Source organism: Phoenix dactylifera, unplaced genomic scaffold (genome assembly GCF_009389715.1).
Source record: "Phoenix dactylifera cultivar Barhee BC4 unplaced genomic scaffold, palm_55x_up_171113_PBpolish2nd_filt_p 000665F, whole genome shotgun sequence".
NCBI classification, from domain to species: Eukaryota; Viridiplantae; Streptophyta; class Magnoliopsida; order Arecales; family Arecaceae; genus Phoenix; species Phoenix dactylifera.
In genome coordinates, this window is record NW_024068052.1 from 108560 (window position 1) to 122012 (window position 13453).

The 13453-nt window shown below is 36.6% G+C and overlaps 1 protein-coding gene across 2 annotated transcripts; it reads left to right on the forward strand.

The window, feature by feature from the left end:
- Window positions 1-304: 304 nt before the first annotated feature.
- Window positions 305-10813, forward strand: LOC120106855. Of its 2 annotated transcripts, none has more exons than XM_039119959.1 (3): window positions 305-861; window positions 1384-1514; window positions 9667-10813. In XM_039119959.1, exons 1-3 carry the CDS (start codon window positions 631-633, stop codon window positions 10394-10396), a joined length of 1092 nt encoding a protein of 363 aa, XP_038975887.1. In that variant the 5' UTR covers window positions 305-630; the 3' UTR covers window positions 10397-10813. The 2 variants fall into 2 exon arrangements, with proteins under 2 accessions (XP_038975887.1, XP_038975888.1); XM_039119960.1 differs by having other exon boundaries at window positions 9676-10813.
- The last annotated feature ends 2640 nt before the right edge of the window (window positions 10814-13453 follow it).

A 13453-nucleotide genomic window follows, 5' to 3' on the forward strand; every position in this document is an offset into this window, starting at 1 on the left:
TGGTGATTTATGCCACAGCTTCATTTGACCTTGTGAAGTTCAAACCATCGGTACAGTGGTGCTTAAAAAATAAATGGAAATTTCTTTATCCGAGATGGACAGCATCGTAATAATACGAAAGGTCGAGGGCCTCTGTGAAGGTTGGGCGGAAAGCAGGGGACGAGAAACCAACGCTCAGCGGGTCGGAAGAAAATTTTGACGACAGCCGCTGGAACAGCGCCACGTGGCGTGAGTTCCAGAAACCGCGTCCAACCTGGTGGAAGCTTCATAAGCCGTCGCGTCCCGCTCTCTCCCCCCCCCTCCCCCTCTTCCCCTCTTATTTTCCCCTACCCCTATTTTGTCGCCGGTTTTGGGGATTTCGGACGCCCAAATCGAATCAGCGCGCGGTTCAAATCAATAATTTCGAGGAGGCATCAACGGATTCCCGATCGGAAATCGTGACCCGGAGCACCGGATCTACCGACCTAGGGTTTTTTCATGGTTTCATTCCCGCAATTTTGGATGTAATTAGGTTGAGCATTGGTTGTGGAAATTAGGTCATATGAGACAAGCTCTCCGTTTCCGGGGATTTTAGGTTTGTTTCCCATTTTTTCGGTTGAGGAGACGGTAGATTTCTGTTTTTTTTCGGAGATGCAGGCGGAGAGAGTTAGAAGGAATGGCAATTCTTTCCATTATTCTGAGAGTTTGATGTATGGGTACGTAGCCCATTCGAGAGAGTTTGATAGCTCTGCGACGATCCCAGTGTCCTCTTCGTCTCTGCCTTCTTCTTCCTCTTCTTCCCCGATGGCTGTTAAGTATATCGAGCACCGTGTCTCGAAGATGGATACGCTTGCCGGTGTCGCCATAAAGTATGGTGTCGAGGTAATTGAAATGCTTTTTTTTTTTTTTGCTGCTTTCTTTCGTTGGACCGGTGGTTTGAACAGTTCTGGGGTTCTGGGTGTTACGCTGAATTTAAAATTTTGATTTCGGGTTTATTTGTCATGCAGCACAGGAAGTGTAATCACCATATGCTAATTAAAGTTGCATCTTTTAATGGCTTTACTATTTGTTTTGGGTGTTTTGTTGAATTTTCAGGCATGGTTGCTATTTTAATAGATGCATTGTAGAAATGGTTGTACTCCTATGCTTAATGATGCTAGTTTATATGTTCGCTATTCACGTAGGGAGCAATTGAGCCAAAAGAAACTTTTGGGTGATGAGTTGATGAAATTGCCATTTTATATGTTAATCAACTCTACCCAGAGTGATATCATAGTTTAGCCTTTTTCTGTATCTCCTTTGTGTTTGATTGAATCAATGATTTTGGCTGAGATAGATGTTCTGTTATATTATCTGTCGCTGAAGTCCGACTTATGCAATAAAAATGTGTTTTTCATGCTTTAGGTAGCAGACATAAGAAGACTGAATGGTTTGGTGACAGATCTTCAGATGTTTGCTCACAAATCATTACAAATTCCTCTGCCAGGAAGGCATCCCCCATCTCCAATTCTTTCAAATGGTTCAGCCAATAACGGGTAATTATCTTTATCTTTTTGCTTGTAATAATACTCATAATTAGTGAAATTTGGAAATTTGAACCACTAAACTTGGGTGCAGTCGTTTGTAGATTTTTTAGTGCTTTACTACTTCTTCTAGTCTGATATTTGATTTCTTTCTTTTGCATGGCTCTAGTACATGGGCATGTGCATTACATGTGTGCAGCAAAAAAAAAACTTATTTAAAATATTTTAAATTTTTTATTTAGTATATGGTTAAGTGCTATACTATTTCTTATGATGTCTTTCTTTTGCATGCACTAGTAAATTGGCACGTGCGATGCATATGGGTGGTAAAAACAAACTTATTTAGAATATAAGGAATAGTGAAAAAAGAAATGTGCAGTGGTAGTACATAAAATAAATGATTTAAAACTAAAATTCTGGTTGTTATTATGTTCCAACTTAAACTTAACTATAGTTTCACACTCTACATGTCAAAAAGTAGCACATTTTTAATGAAGAAAATGATGAAAAAGAAAATTTTTAATTTTTAAATAACAAGATTTCTTATGCAAAAAGGATATTGGCTTACCATTGCTCCATCTTAATATGATGACTTTGTTTCTATTAGATCTTAGTATAAGATTGCTTGCAAATTTAAATAAGAGAATAAATTAGAGCATAATAGTTTATTTTTAAACATGAGAGATATGTGGGTAATTAAGGAACATGGGATGAGAAATTAAGAAATGTAGGACTCTTAGCCAAGATATAGTGGAGGAAAGATATGGACACAGGGATAATTAATAGGAAGTCAAGGATCATAATGCAAGTGGCAAGATATAGATACTCTCTTTGTTAGCAGGGTTGAAGAGTGTGTGTGTGTTTTGGGGGGGGGGCACCCACATCCACGTATGCTCACATGCACTAGAGATAGAGAGAGAAACCTTTCTAAATTAGATTGGGAAAGTTAGAGAGAGAGAGAGAGGATAATAATGGGAGATGGGCTTATTTGGGCATCACGAGATAAGATCACGACTAGATTACTATAAACATATCTTCCTTTCCAAAATCACCATACTTATTATGTATTTCATGATAAAGTTTTCTATGTGAACTAAGTAGTTTTCCACCCAAATGCAAATTTAACACAACTGAAGATCCTAACTCGCTCTTTTTACTATAGTATAGATTTAGTTTCCTGGATGCAAACACAAAACTAATTGCAGTTTTTCAGTCGATGCTTTATTTCTTTCTTACGTTGTATGCATATCCATAAAAATATCCTTTAACTATGTTATGGACAAGGTTTAAACAATTATGGACAACGGACATGGGGAAGCCATTGATGCTACACAGAAATTTGAACTATCCATATCTGTGTGTGTATTCACCACTTTGGTTGCATTAAGTGACTGAATCGCAACAGATCTGAATTTACTGATATTCTGCAAGAAATCTGCTGGTTGACATCTGGATTTTGGCATATAAAAGAGAAATTTTAAGAGAGAGAGAGTAGAACAGAGAATGCCAAAACCAGTTGTAGCTCGGTCAACAGCCTGCTCCACTTGGGTGAGGTTCAAGGTTCAAACCCTTGTGGTGGTGTCTCCACCATATTTCTTCAAAGCAATCCACCATATTTCTTCAAAGCAAAAAGGAAGAGAGAGAGAGAGAGAGAGAGAGAGAGAGAGAGAGAGAGAGACCAAGAGCAAGAAGGAAAAAGGTGACCTGCATCATCTTGTTGTTTTCTCATGTTAAAGTATTTAATAACCTGTCCATCTCAAAGATGGCTAATGAGGGCCCTTTTAAGTAAGTGGCATTTCCTCTTTCGAAAAAAATCAGAAACAACCCACTGTCAAACATCTGACTAAGCCATGCTATTTATTGTTATTCTTATGTGCTGTCTGAAACTAATTCTTAGCATATTCTTGTTTCATTGGGATTATCCTCTATTTTGCCATAATCTAATTGACATTTTCACCATGCATGCTTATTATGCATCTAAAGTAACTATTTGCATGCGTACTTTTATCATTTACCTAATGGACATCATCATTATACCACCAATATTGTTTTGGTTTGCATGTTTTACTTTCAGGCTCATGAGGTACTTCTCAAGCTACTTTTTTTTAATATGTTATGCTATCTATTCCCAAATTATAATAAGATTCACATACAGATTCTTCTTCATCTTTTTGGTTTTTGAAATACTCATTTTTGTGGATGATGCATCATTGCTCTTGATGCTGTCTCAATGAGACCTAATGCCTGCGTCTACCCACCTAAACCTCAACTACCCCCATATTGGTTTGAGTTGTATTTATAGTCTAGAAGTAGTTAAAGCATATTCTATATTGGTTTCTATTAATAACACTTGAATTTAGGAGTCCTTTGTAAGTTAGTGAAGGATTTCGTTGATTGTCAAGTTATAAAGCTAGTTGCTTTTTAGTTTATTTTTCTTATAAATTTTTGATCATTTTTTAGGCTATTTTTTGGGGAGGTTTTATTTCATGATTGATCATTCACGGTATTTTAAGTGTGCCAGTTTAGGTACAGGTTAGGTTAGTGAGGTCTTAACGTATGAACTTGTAGGCAGTTTTTGCTGTCTTTAAAGATGTTCATTTTTATTATACATGTCCTTTCTAATGGGAACCCCTGTTTCGACAGGAGGATCTTCATTGTTTTTTATATTTTGTATTGAATGACATGTAAGGGCTAATGAAACATATACCTGTCAGACGTCTCAAATGTTTAAGTTGTGCAAAAACATAACATGGGTTTTGTCTCTGCATCATGTTGTGAATCCATGATGATGCTAGTCCACAACTAGATATTGGTTACCATGTCCTTTGAAGATCTGAATCGACTTTTTACCTTTTTCCTTTAATTCTATATCTTCTTTATGACTTTTAGAGAACTGCATTATGGCACCACCTTTCCAGCAACATATTTACCAATCCCTGTAGCTTTATCTGGTCTGCTACAATCTCATTTAAGTCAGATATTGGCTTGCTGAACTAACTAAAATGTAAAATCAACATCAAGATCCTTTGAAAATCTAGATTCTCTTCTCCAATAGCTAGCTTTACGAATTCATTGCATGGTTTTGTTAGGATTTTTTTTTTGGGTTTTGTTTAAGTTCAAATTTGATTTTAAACATCAGCAACTATAAATTATTGGTTTTTCTACCTTAAAACCACTAAGTTAAGTAATCCTACTCAACATCTTCTGCTGCATTAATTTTGGTATTGAAGCTATGTATAATAGGTTAACTTGTATCAACCAGTAGTTTTTATTGGGTTCTCATATTATAAGGCCAAATAGTCTACCCAGAAGAATATGTTCCCTTCATCATATGTTAGGCACTAAATATTTTTGCCACCTGATACTGTTGAAGCTCGATGACTTTGTGTTTCCATTCAGCATTTGGCAGTACTAGCTAAAATGGTTAAATATTGTTGTGCATGGAGCAAAGAATGCCCCAACAGGTATAAATAGGCGCATGACTTTGGCAGGGTTTTGTAAGGTTGATTACTTGATATATTAGTTGGTTCTTTGGCACAAAATCACATGTTTTAAATAGTGCAATTGCTGTCCTGAGTTACAACCGGCTGCAAACTCATAAATTACATAATTTATCACGAACCTTTTTGAAACTGGTGTCCTCAGTGTGGTCTCTTGTACCTCTTCTATTTAGTGATCCTTCACTTTATTAAGGTCCATCCTTGAAATGTCTTCACTATGCTAATCCTTGACTTATGCATATATGCACCTACCATAATATTGTTGAGCAAGTCTTGTAAAATCTATATGATGTCTATTCTATGGATCATAATTTATTTTGTCAAAATTTTGAAAAGTTTATATGCTAGTTCTTTGCTTGAATGCATCCTCTATGAGTAGTTGAATTCTAGCAAAGGTTAGTCAAAAAAGAAACCTCCAAGATCTCCTGAACATAGAAGAAGGCTATATGAAGACATCAGAAGGTTGGGTTTTTTGATTTGATACAGAGGAAGCATGAAAAATAAGAAACACATTCTATGGGTCTTTGGGCAGTTGAGCAATGGCTGCTAGTCTACCAAAAATTGTCAGATGACTTTTGTTTGTTTTGTACTCCAAATTATACGATTTCCCTGCCAGGCATAGTAGTGAAAATACAAGATGGCACTGATGAATAAAATGTAATAAAGGAGTATTTGTTTGTTTGGATGAAACAGTGCCAAGGTCATTCTTTGCTTAGGTGCCATGACTTTTTAAGCATTTGGGTGCTGCTTTGACAGCACTGGTTTGAGTTCGAGGTGGAGGCATTTCTGGGATATATATATATATATATATATATATTCTATAAATTGCATGCAATATCCATCAGACACTGATTTGCACTGAATATGGCTGGGTTATGTGTCATATATTCATTTAAATATGCTATTTTTAAAATCACAAAAATGATCGTGATGCTTCTGAAAAGGTTTGAGATTAGGGGAATGGAAGCTTTTTTTGTTTTTGCTGGTGGATGATGAATGTTGATTTCTTAGTGATGGTAGTGGTGGGCATGATGGAAGTTTGATATTAGAATCTGTCTTGTTGATAATACTGGATGAAGTATGGACTATGGTCAATGAATTTTGATTTGATGACTAAAAAATGGAGATTGTGGATGTTAATATTTTTGTAGGGAGTATGGACCATCGTGGATGTTCATATTTTTGTGGGGGGTATGGACTATGTTATTATGATAACTTCTTATGAATGATTATCATATCCTACCTTTTAAAATTTGTTGCACCAGTGTTTTGCATTGATGTTTCATAGAGGTCTTTTTAATCATTGTGAGCAATGAAGCTAAAGGTTATCTACTATGGTGCCTCTTGCTCTGAAAGCAAGTCCTTCAAAGCGTTAATAGCTAATGATCCAATGTCTTCCTTCCATCGTCTCACTTCTTTCCACCACAAGAATGAAAATATTGATGGAGCGTGGGTTCTCACCAACATTTCTTTGGCCTTTTCACTGTATGCCATTTGCAATGTCTGTTTCAGTGTATGTGGATTTATAAAAGAGCATGCTTCTTCTCATATGTTATCACGAGGAGTAATGATTCACATGCTTAACAGTTAAATCCACCATGCAAGAACACTATTTTGCCTGGTTGTCGTTTTTAAGTCCACCATACCAGGCCCATTTATCTCTGCAAAGTAACCAGCTCAAATTTGTACATTGAACCAGAGGTTTGCAAGTGGCTATGAACTAGCCTTACCTGCCTGTAAAGAATTTTATGCAAAGTTTTGTTGACTTTTGGTTGATAGCCGTATATTATATAGGAAAACCTATGAATGATGATGGTGATCATCATAATTGTTGTGATATTGGCTATGGGTCCAATTCCTAGATTTGTTGCATAACAAGGTTGGGTCCTGTCATGCTAGATCTGTACCAGAATCTTAATTTGGAGCAAAACGTGGGCTGGACTTGACCAACTTTTACCTTTTCAAATTATGAATTGGATAAGGTAGTTGTGCTCCATATGCAGAGAAGTCAAAATGGTTTTATCTATTTGTACAATTTGTATTATTGTTGTCATTCTTTGAGACGATAATAACTTTATGAACTGTATACTATATATCATCTGTATGCACAAGATTCTCCTGTATGTTGAGTATAAAATGTTTAGATCACACCGAGTTCATTTTCTATTGTAGATTTACTAATTCAAATGCTTCTGCCAAACTTCAACAATCCTTAGGTTAGTGAGTGATGTAGTTTTCAGCTGAAATCCAAATGGTAGGGCACGAGATGAGTAAGTCTGCCAATCATAGGGAAAATGGAAGGTAAGGTAAAGAAAGGTGAACACATAATTTTTTGACTTACTCAATGCCCGAAGACTGAATGCAGTTGACAAGAAAAGTGCAGTTATCTTGTCCTGTTTTCTGCTGACTCTTCCACTCTCAAATTCTTTCCTAAGCTTTTAACTGTCAAATGTCATGCTTCATCTTTTTGTTGAATGATTAGACTGCCCACAGTTACACAGGCATTAGTAGTGGTGGATTGACGCACACTAAGTTACCTCATTTTTCTCTGCTATCCTGCTAAAGCTTTCATTGCTTACTTTTTCCTTAATCATCTATATATTAGTCCCCTTGTCCTTCTTCTTTCGTTCTTCATATGTATGTGCTGTGGCCCTTCTTTCTTGACCATTCCTTATCATCATTTTTGGGTTACCTTGATTCTTTCATTTTAGATGTCAGTTTTTAGTTTTAGAACTCATCAGTTGATGTGTATGCTGTCCCTTTGAACTATAGATGGATCTACAGTGATAACTAACTGCCCAAGTTCCACGTGGTTGTCTGACAATCTGTCCCTGTTAATGGATCAACTATCCAACTTGCAGAAGTATTCACTTAATCCCCATCTTTATTTTGTTTTTGTTTGGTTAGTTACTTTACATGTACATCCATTTCATACTGATCACAATCCTATTTTGATTGGAGCATCACATAGTACATATTGCACATGATTGGGCAACCTTATCCAGTTTTCATTAATTCGTCTTTTATATGGAAAATTACTAAATTTTTAGCGGCATTTATGTTCTTCCTAGTTTACACGTCATTTTATTAGAATCACTACCCAAGTGACTATTCTTATTAGATTAGTGAGTCCTTTATGTTTCGAATATTTAGCAGTAATACTCCATACACAACACTTACATTCATGTGTTATGAATCCAAATATTTAAATTTCACAGGAAGTTCCAATCAGAAATGTCATCTGATGTCTTAAATGGAGGATAGTTTATGCTACTTGATTTTAATAGCTGACTATTTTCCCTCTGCCTTTTCTAGCTGGGGACTTGTCCATGTCTTTAGCTACCTTTCTTTTTAACTTGCTTTTGCTCATTTTTACTATTGAAGCTGCTTAACAGACAAGGATGACAAAAGTGTCAAACTGTTATAGGCTGGGAACTTTTACTCTGGGTCATATCCCTTGTTACAATAGAACATTAATCTGCATATCCAGAAAATGTTTATTTGTGAAATTCTTAACATCTTAAAAGAACAGCTATTTTCTATTCCTTCACCACATTGTCAAGAGATCGGTAAGTTCAGTGTGGAGGAATCTCAGAATGTAGAATTTGATGTTGCATGCACGAACATACTGTAATGCAGTAACTCCTGATTGATATGCTAAAAGTTTGATCTGAGCGGACCAAGAAGAAGAAAATCGTTTGGATTTTTTGGATGTATGCCCATATAAGTATCTGAAATTACATGTATGCTCTTGCAAATTTTCTGTTTACTGGTATACCCTTATAATTATTTCTTTTTGGATATATAACTATCTAAAATTATGTGTAGACCCCCACAAATTTGCTATGTACATGTATACCCTTATAAATTATTTTTGTATGTGTATATCCTTATAAATTATTTCTTTTTTGTGTATACCCTCAATAAGGGAGAATGAGCAAAAAGCAATAATTCATAAGGGTGGACATGCAAATAGTGAATTTATGAGGGTATAGATGCAAAAAGAAATAATTTATTAGGGTATCAACACAAATAGTAAATTTGCGGAGGTATACACGTAATTTTAGATATTTACAGGGGTATACATGCAAAAAACTAAATCATTTGTTTAGAATGGGCTAGAATCATTTTGGTTGATGGTTATTGGATGTCATTGACATGCCCTTTTTGCAAAATAGCTATGAATTTTAGATGGATTGGTTAATTGTTTAACTGCTTTTTTGATTCTGATGTTTGATGGTTTAGGAGTAAGGTGTTACATCTGAAAATGTCTGCTTGTGCATGACTTATATGGTTTCTTTGGGAGAAAGGATGTGGTGACATAAATGAAATGTCCGGCTTTTCAACTACCACCATTTATGATTTATGTTATCTTGTATTTACGAATTCTAACTGTTGAGAATTTCAAAGTAGACTCTGGTCATCAACAGTACACGCTTGTGAGACTATGATTAATGGATGGTTGTTGATTTAACACTCTGCCAGATCTCTTATAAAACCACCTTGTCCTTGCTCTTGTATTATATTCTTGCAATTTTCTTGCTCTTAGACAGCTGTGTACATGATTTGTTATTTGATGTAGAACTTTTCTATTGTCCTGCCATTTGTTTTTTGGAAAACTGCAAAATAGTTTCCCCATTATATTTCTCTTATTATGCTAGAAGTTATTGCAGAGAACAGACACCTCTCCGTCAACCTCATATTGATGTCTTAGATTCATTCCAATCACTCAAGTTGAAACCCCCTCCAAGCAGAATCTCCCCAGCCATGAACAGTTTACAGGGTTACTATGGCCTCACACCCCCTAAAAGGCGTCCAACACCTGAAGGCACGGAAATGGCCGTCTACAAAGCACGCAGGTCCCTTTGCTTGGAGGATGAATCTTTGCGCGAGTCACCGTTCTCGGACCCACTTCATAGCTGGAATAGGAAGTCTAGAAGCGTGGCAAATGGATTCTTATCAGAAAATGGCGAGACTGAGGACAAGATTGTAGTAGAAGCTGTTGACAACAGTGAGGCTGAGAGATCTATCAGGAGGCGTCAAAAAGCTGATGCCCATCCATCACATCAAACACCAGAATTATTGTTGGAGAATAGCAGTGGAGGATTCTCAGGGAGGACAGCGAAAGGCCTAGCTCTGAGGCCAAAATCAGGGAGCCGAACTGATATGGATATGGGTCGCCCAAATGGTGTTCTTTTTGGAGACCCTCTCATGGCTGATGGGTTTTCTGCCGTCCGTAAATCATCCAGCACTTCCAATTTGCAAGACCCTGATAACTGCCCTATATGGCCAACGAGCAAGTGGACTTCGAAACCTGATGGTCTTGCGAGGCCTCGTTTTGATGGTTTGCCAAAGCCCATAGCCGTCAGGAGGAATAAAGCTGCTTTGGATTAGTCACCATTTTACATGTTTCCTCGATTTTTTGCTGCATCTGATGCAATCTTTCAATTCATGGGAGCGAGTTCTTCTATATCATGCCTTGAATCAATCAAGGTTTACACAGTATATTTGTTACTCTACAAGGGAAAGAAGAGGTATAGGAAATGAAAATGTCAATAATGTTAGCTCCACCAGGTGCAATTGGCTGAAAAGATAGTCGCCAGGTTTGCTTGTTCCTTGTATCACAACTGAAAGGCCAAACTTGATGTTAGCTGTAATTCTTTTTGGTCATCTGATCGCTATTTATATGTATTCGAAGGAATTCTTTTGTATAAATGCAGATGTTCTATTCATAGCAAGGAAATCAAATATTGTATTTTTTTCATATAAAGTTGATATAGACGTGCTTCAGTCGGCCTTTTCCGATATTAATGTTGATGTTTTTGGTTTTATATTGCCCTTGGAGCCTGTATTGTATTTCTTCATGCCTTGCTTGCTTGTCTTCTCTCGCTGACTTTTTTTTTTTTTTTTTTTTTTTTTTTTTTTTTTGGAGATGAGATGTGGCTCGTTACTTGGGTTTAACGAATTGTGCGTCGCGTAATCTTCAGTAACAATGCTGTGAGTTCAAAATTGGAGATAATATGGGACTTTTGTGGGTATATATTTAGTTCTACATTAGTTATTCGTCAAGAAGATTTTGGATATTTATACAAAATTAAATAATTTAAATAATATCTTCCGGCTAATCATTTTAGATAAATTCTTGTGTTGTTACAAATGGTATCAGAGTGCTCATAATATATATGAATTAGAGAATACTACAGTATGGGTTCATTGGGGTTGACAACGAGCCGATCGTGATGTTTGTATTAGATTTGAATGGATTTAAACTTTTAGAGAGGATGTTAGAGCTTGAGCGGGAGAAGTATGGTGAGGATCCGTGCATGCGTGTGTTTAGTCTCATATTAGTTATTCATCGAGAAGATCTTAGATACTTAAACAGAACTATGGAATCCAAATAATATCTTTCGGGTAGTCATTTTGGGTGAGATCTCGGATTGTTACAAATGGTATCAGAGCGGATTCGGCCCATAATCTATATGGATTAGAGGACACTCTAGCATGAATCCATTGGGGCTGACAATGGGCCAATCGTGGTATTTGTGATTAGATTTGAATGGATCTGAATCTTTAACCGGTCGAGGATGTCAGGGCTTGAACAGGGGGAGTATGTGAGGACCCGTGCGGGCGTGTCTTTAGTCCCATATCGATTATTCGTTGGATAAATCTTGGGTACTTATAGACCACCAAGAAGTGATGAAAAAATATAAGATTTCATCTTTCCTCAATCTTCACTCTTCCATTATTGAGAGCAAATAATTAGAATATGAAAAAAAATAAACATATAAACCTGTAATTTAATCTATCATGAATCATTTAAGTAGAAGCATAATAAGAAAATGAAAATAGTGTATAAATATCAAAGATCTGTATACTTTCATCATAATCTTCACGAAGCCAAACCAAACTGCATGTGAAAATAGCATTAGAATATGGTTATACAAATCACAATACAGACTAGTTGAGTAGTAAGGAACAAAATTGAAAGACAAACAGCTAACTTGCTGATAAATTGCAAGACATTCAATTTGATTTACAATACTGGGTATTTTACAAAATTAGTGTATCCCAAGTTGAACATCAATCCTACACTTTCCTTTCTTGTGTACAAAATAAACTTACATAAAGCCAAAAATTTAATCCTTGGACCCTATCTTAGATAACCTACTAACTGTTTACTTCCCACAAGTTTCATCACTCCTCTTAGCAGAACCAGCCGACACCTTGCTCACCAAGTTGAGCATTATTGGGTGGAGCAGCTTCAGTTGGCGGGGGAAGTCAAGCTGTATCCTCCTCCAAGTCGGGGAAATCTTGTTGAATAATGAAATTACTAAAATTTTCAAGCTCTTCAAGGTTCTTTGTGATCCAGTCAAAAGAAAATTAAATGAGCAAGTGGTTGCTCTCGAGGACGGTCTTCAATGCCAGTGCCAGGGACAATATGTGAATTACCAAATGGTAGAAGAAATCAATCAACTCCAGTGCCATCGCTGGACAAAAGGGCTGTAACTTGGGAAAAACCAGGGATCTCCGTGATCGTGCCATGTTGGAGATGTGTGGAGTCTGGTAGCAGACTAGTAGCATTGTCATGATGATGCTGCAATTCAAGTTAGGTGGAATTGGTGAAACACCATGACACATGCTGAAGCTATCGGATATGGATGGACCAAATGCTTGCACTTCTTCTTCTATGTCTAATGGAATATGCTAGTAACCATAGCAAGTGTCGAAGCTATAGGAAGTAGATGTACTAGCTGCCTGTACTTCTTCTTTGTTGAATGGAGTTTGATGATCACCATAGCAAGTGCCGAAGCTATAGGAAGAAGATGAAAAAGATGTCTGCACTTCTTTTTCTCCATTGAATGAAATTTGAGCACCACCATAGCAAGTGTTGAAACTATAGAAAGTAGACGTACTAGTTACCTGTACTTCTTCTCTATTGAATTGAGTTTGATGATCACCATAGCGAGTGCTGAAGCTATAGAAAATAGATGGAAATGATGTATGCACTTCTTCTTCTCCATTGCATGAAATTTGAGCACCACTATGATTTTCGTGTTATTGTTTGTTTGACTTTGGTCTCTGGCTTTTGGATTTGGTACAACAACATAGTAAGTGTTGAATCCATAGAAAGTAGATAAGTCAGTTGTTTGCACTTTTTCTCCTCCACTGAGTCGAACTTTATCATCACCGAAGCAAGCGAAGCTGTAGGAAGTAGATTTACTAGCTGCCTATACTTCTTCTATGTTGCATGGAGTTCGATGATCACCATAGCAAGTATTGAAGTTATAGAAAGTAGACGAAAAAGATGCCTACACTTCTTCTCTATTGCATGGAATTTGAGCACCACCATAGAAGTGTGGAAGCTATAGAAAGTAGATGTACTAGCTGCCTGTACTTATTCTCTATTGAATTGAGTTTGATGATTATCATAGCGAGTGCTGAAGCTATAGG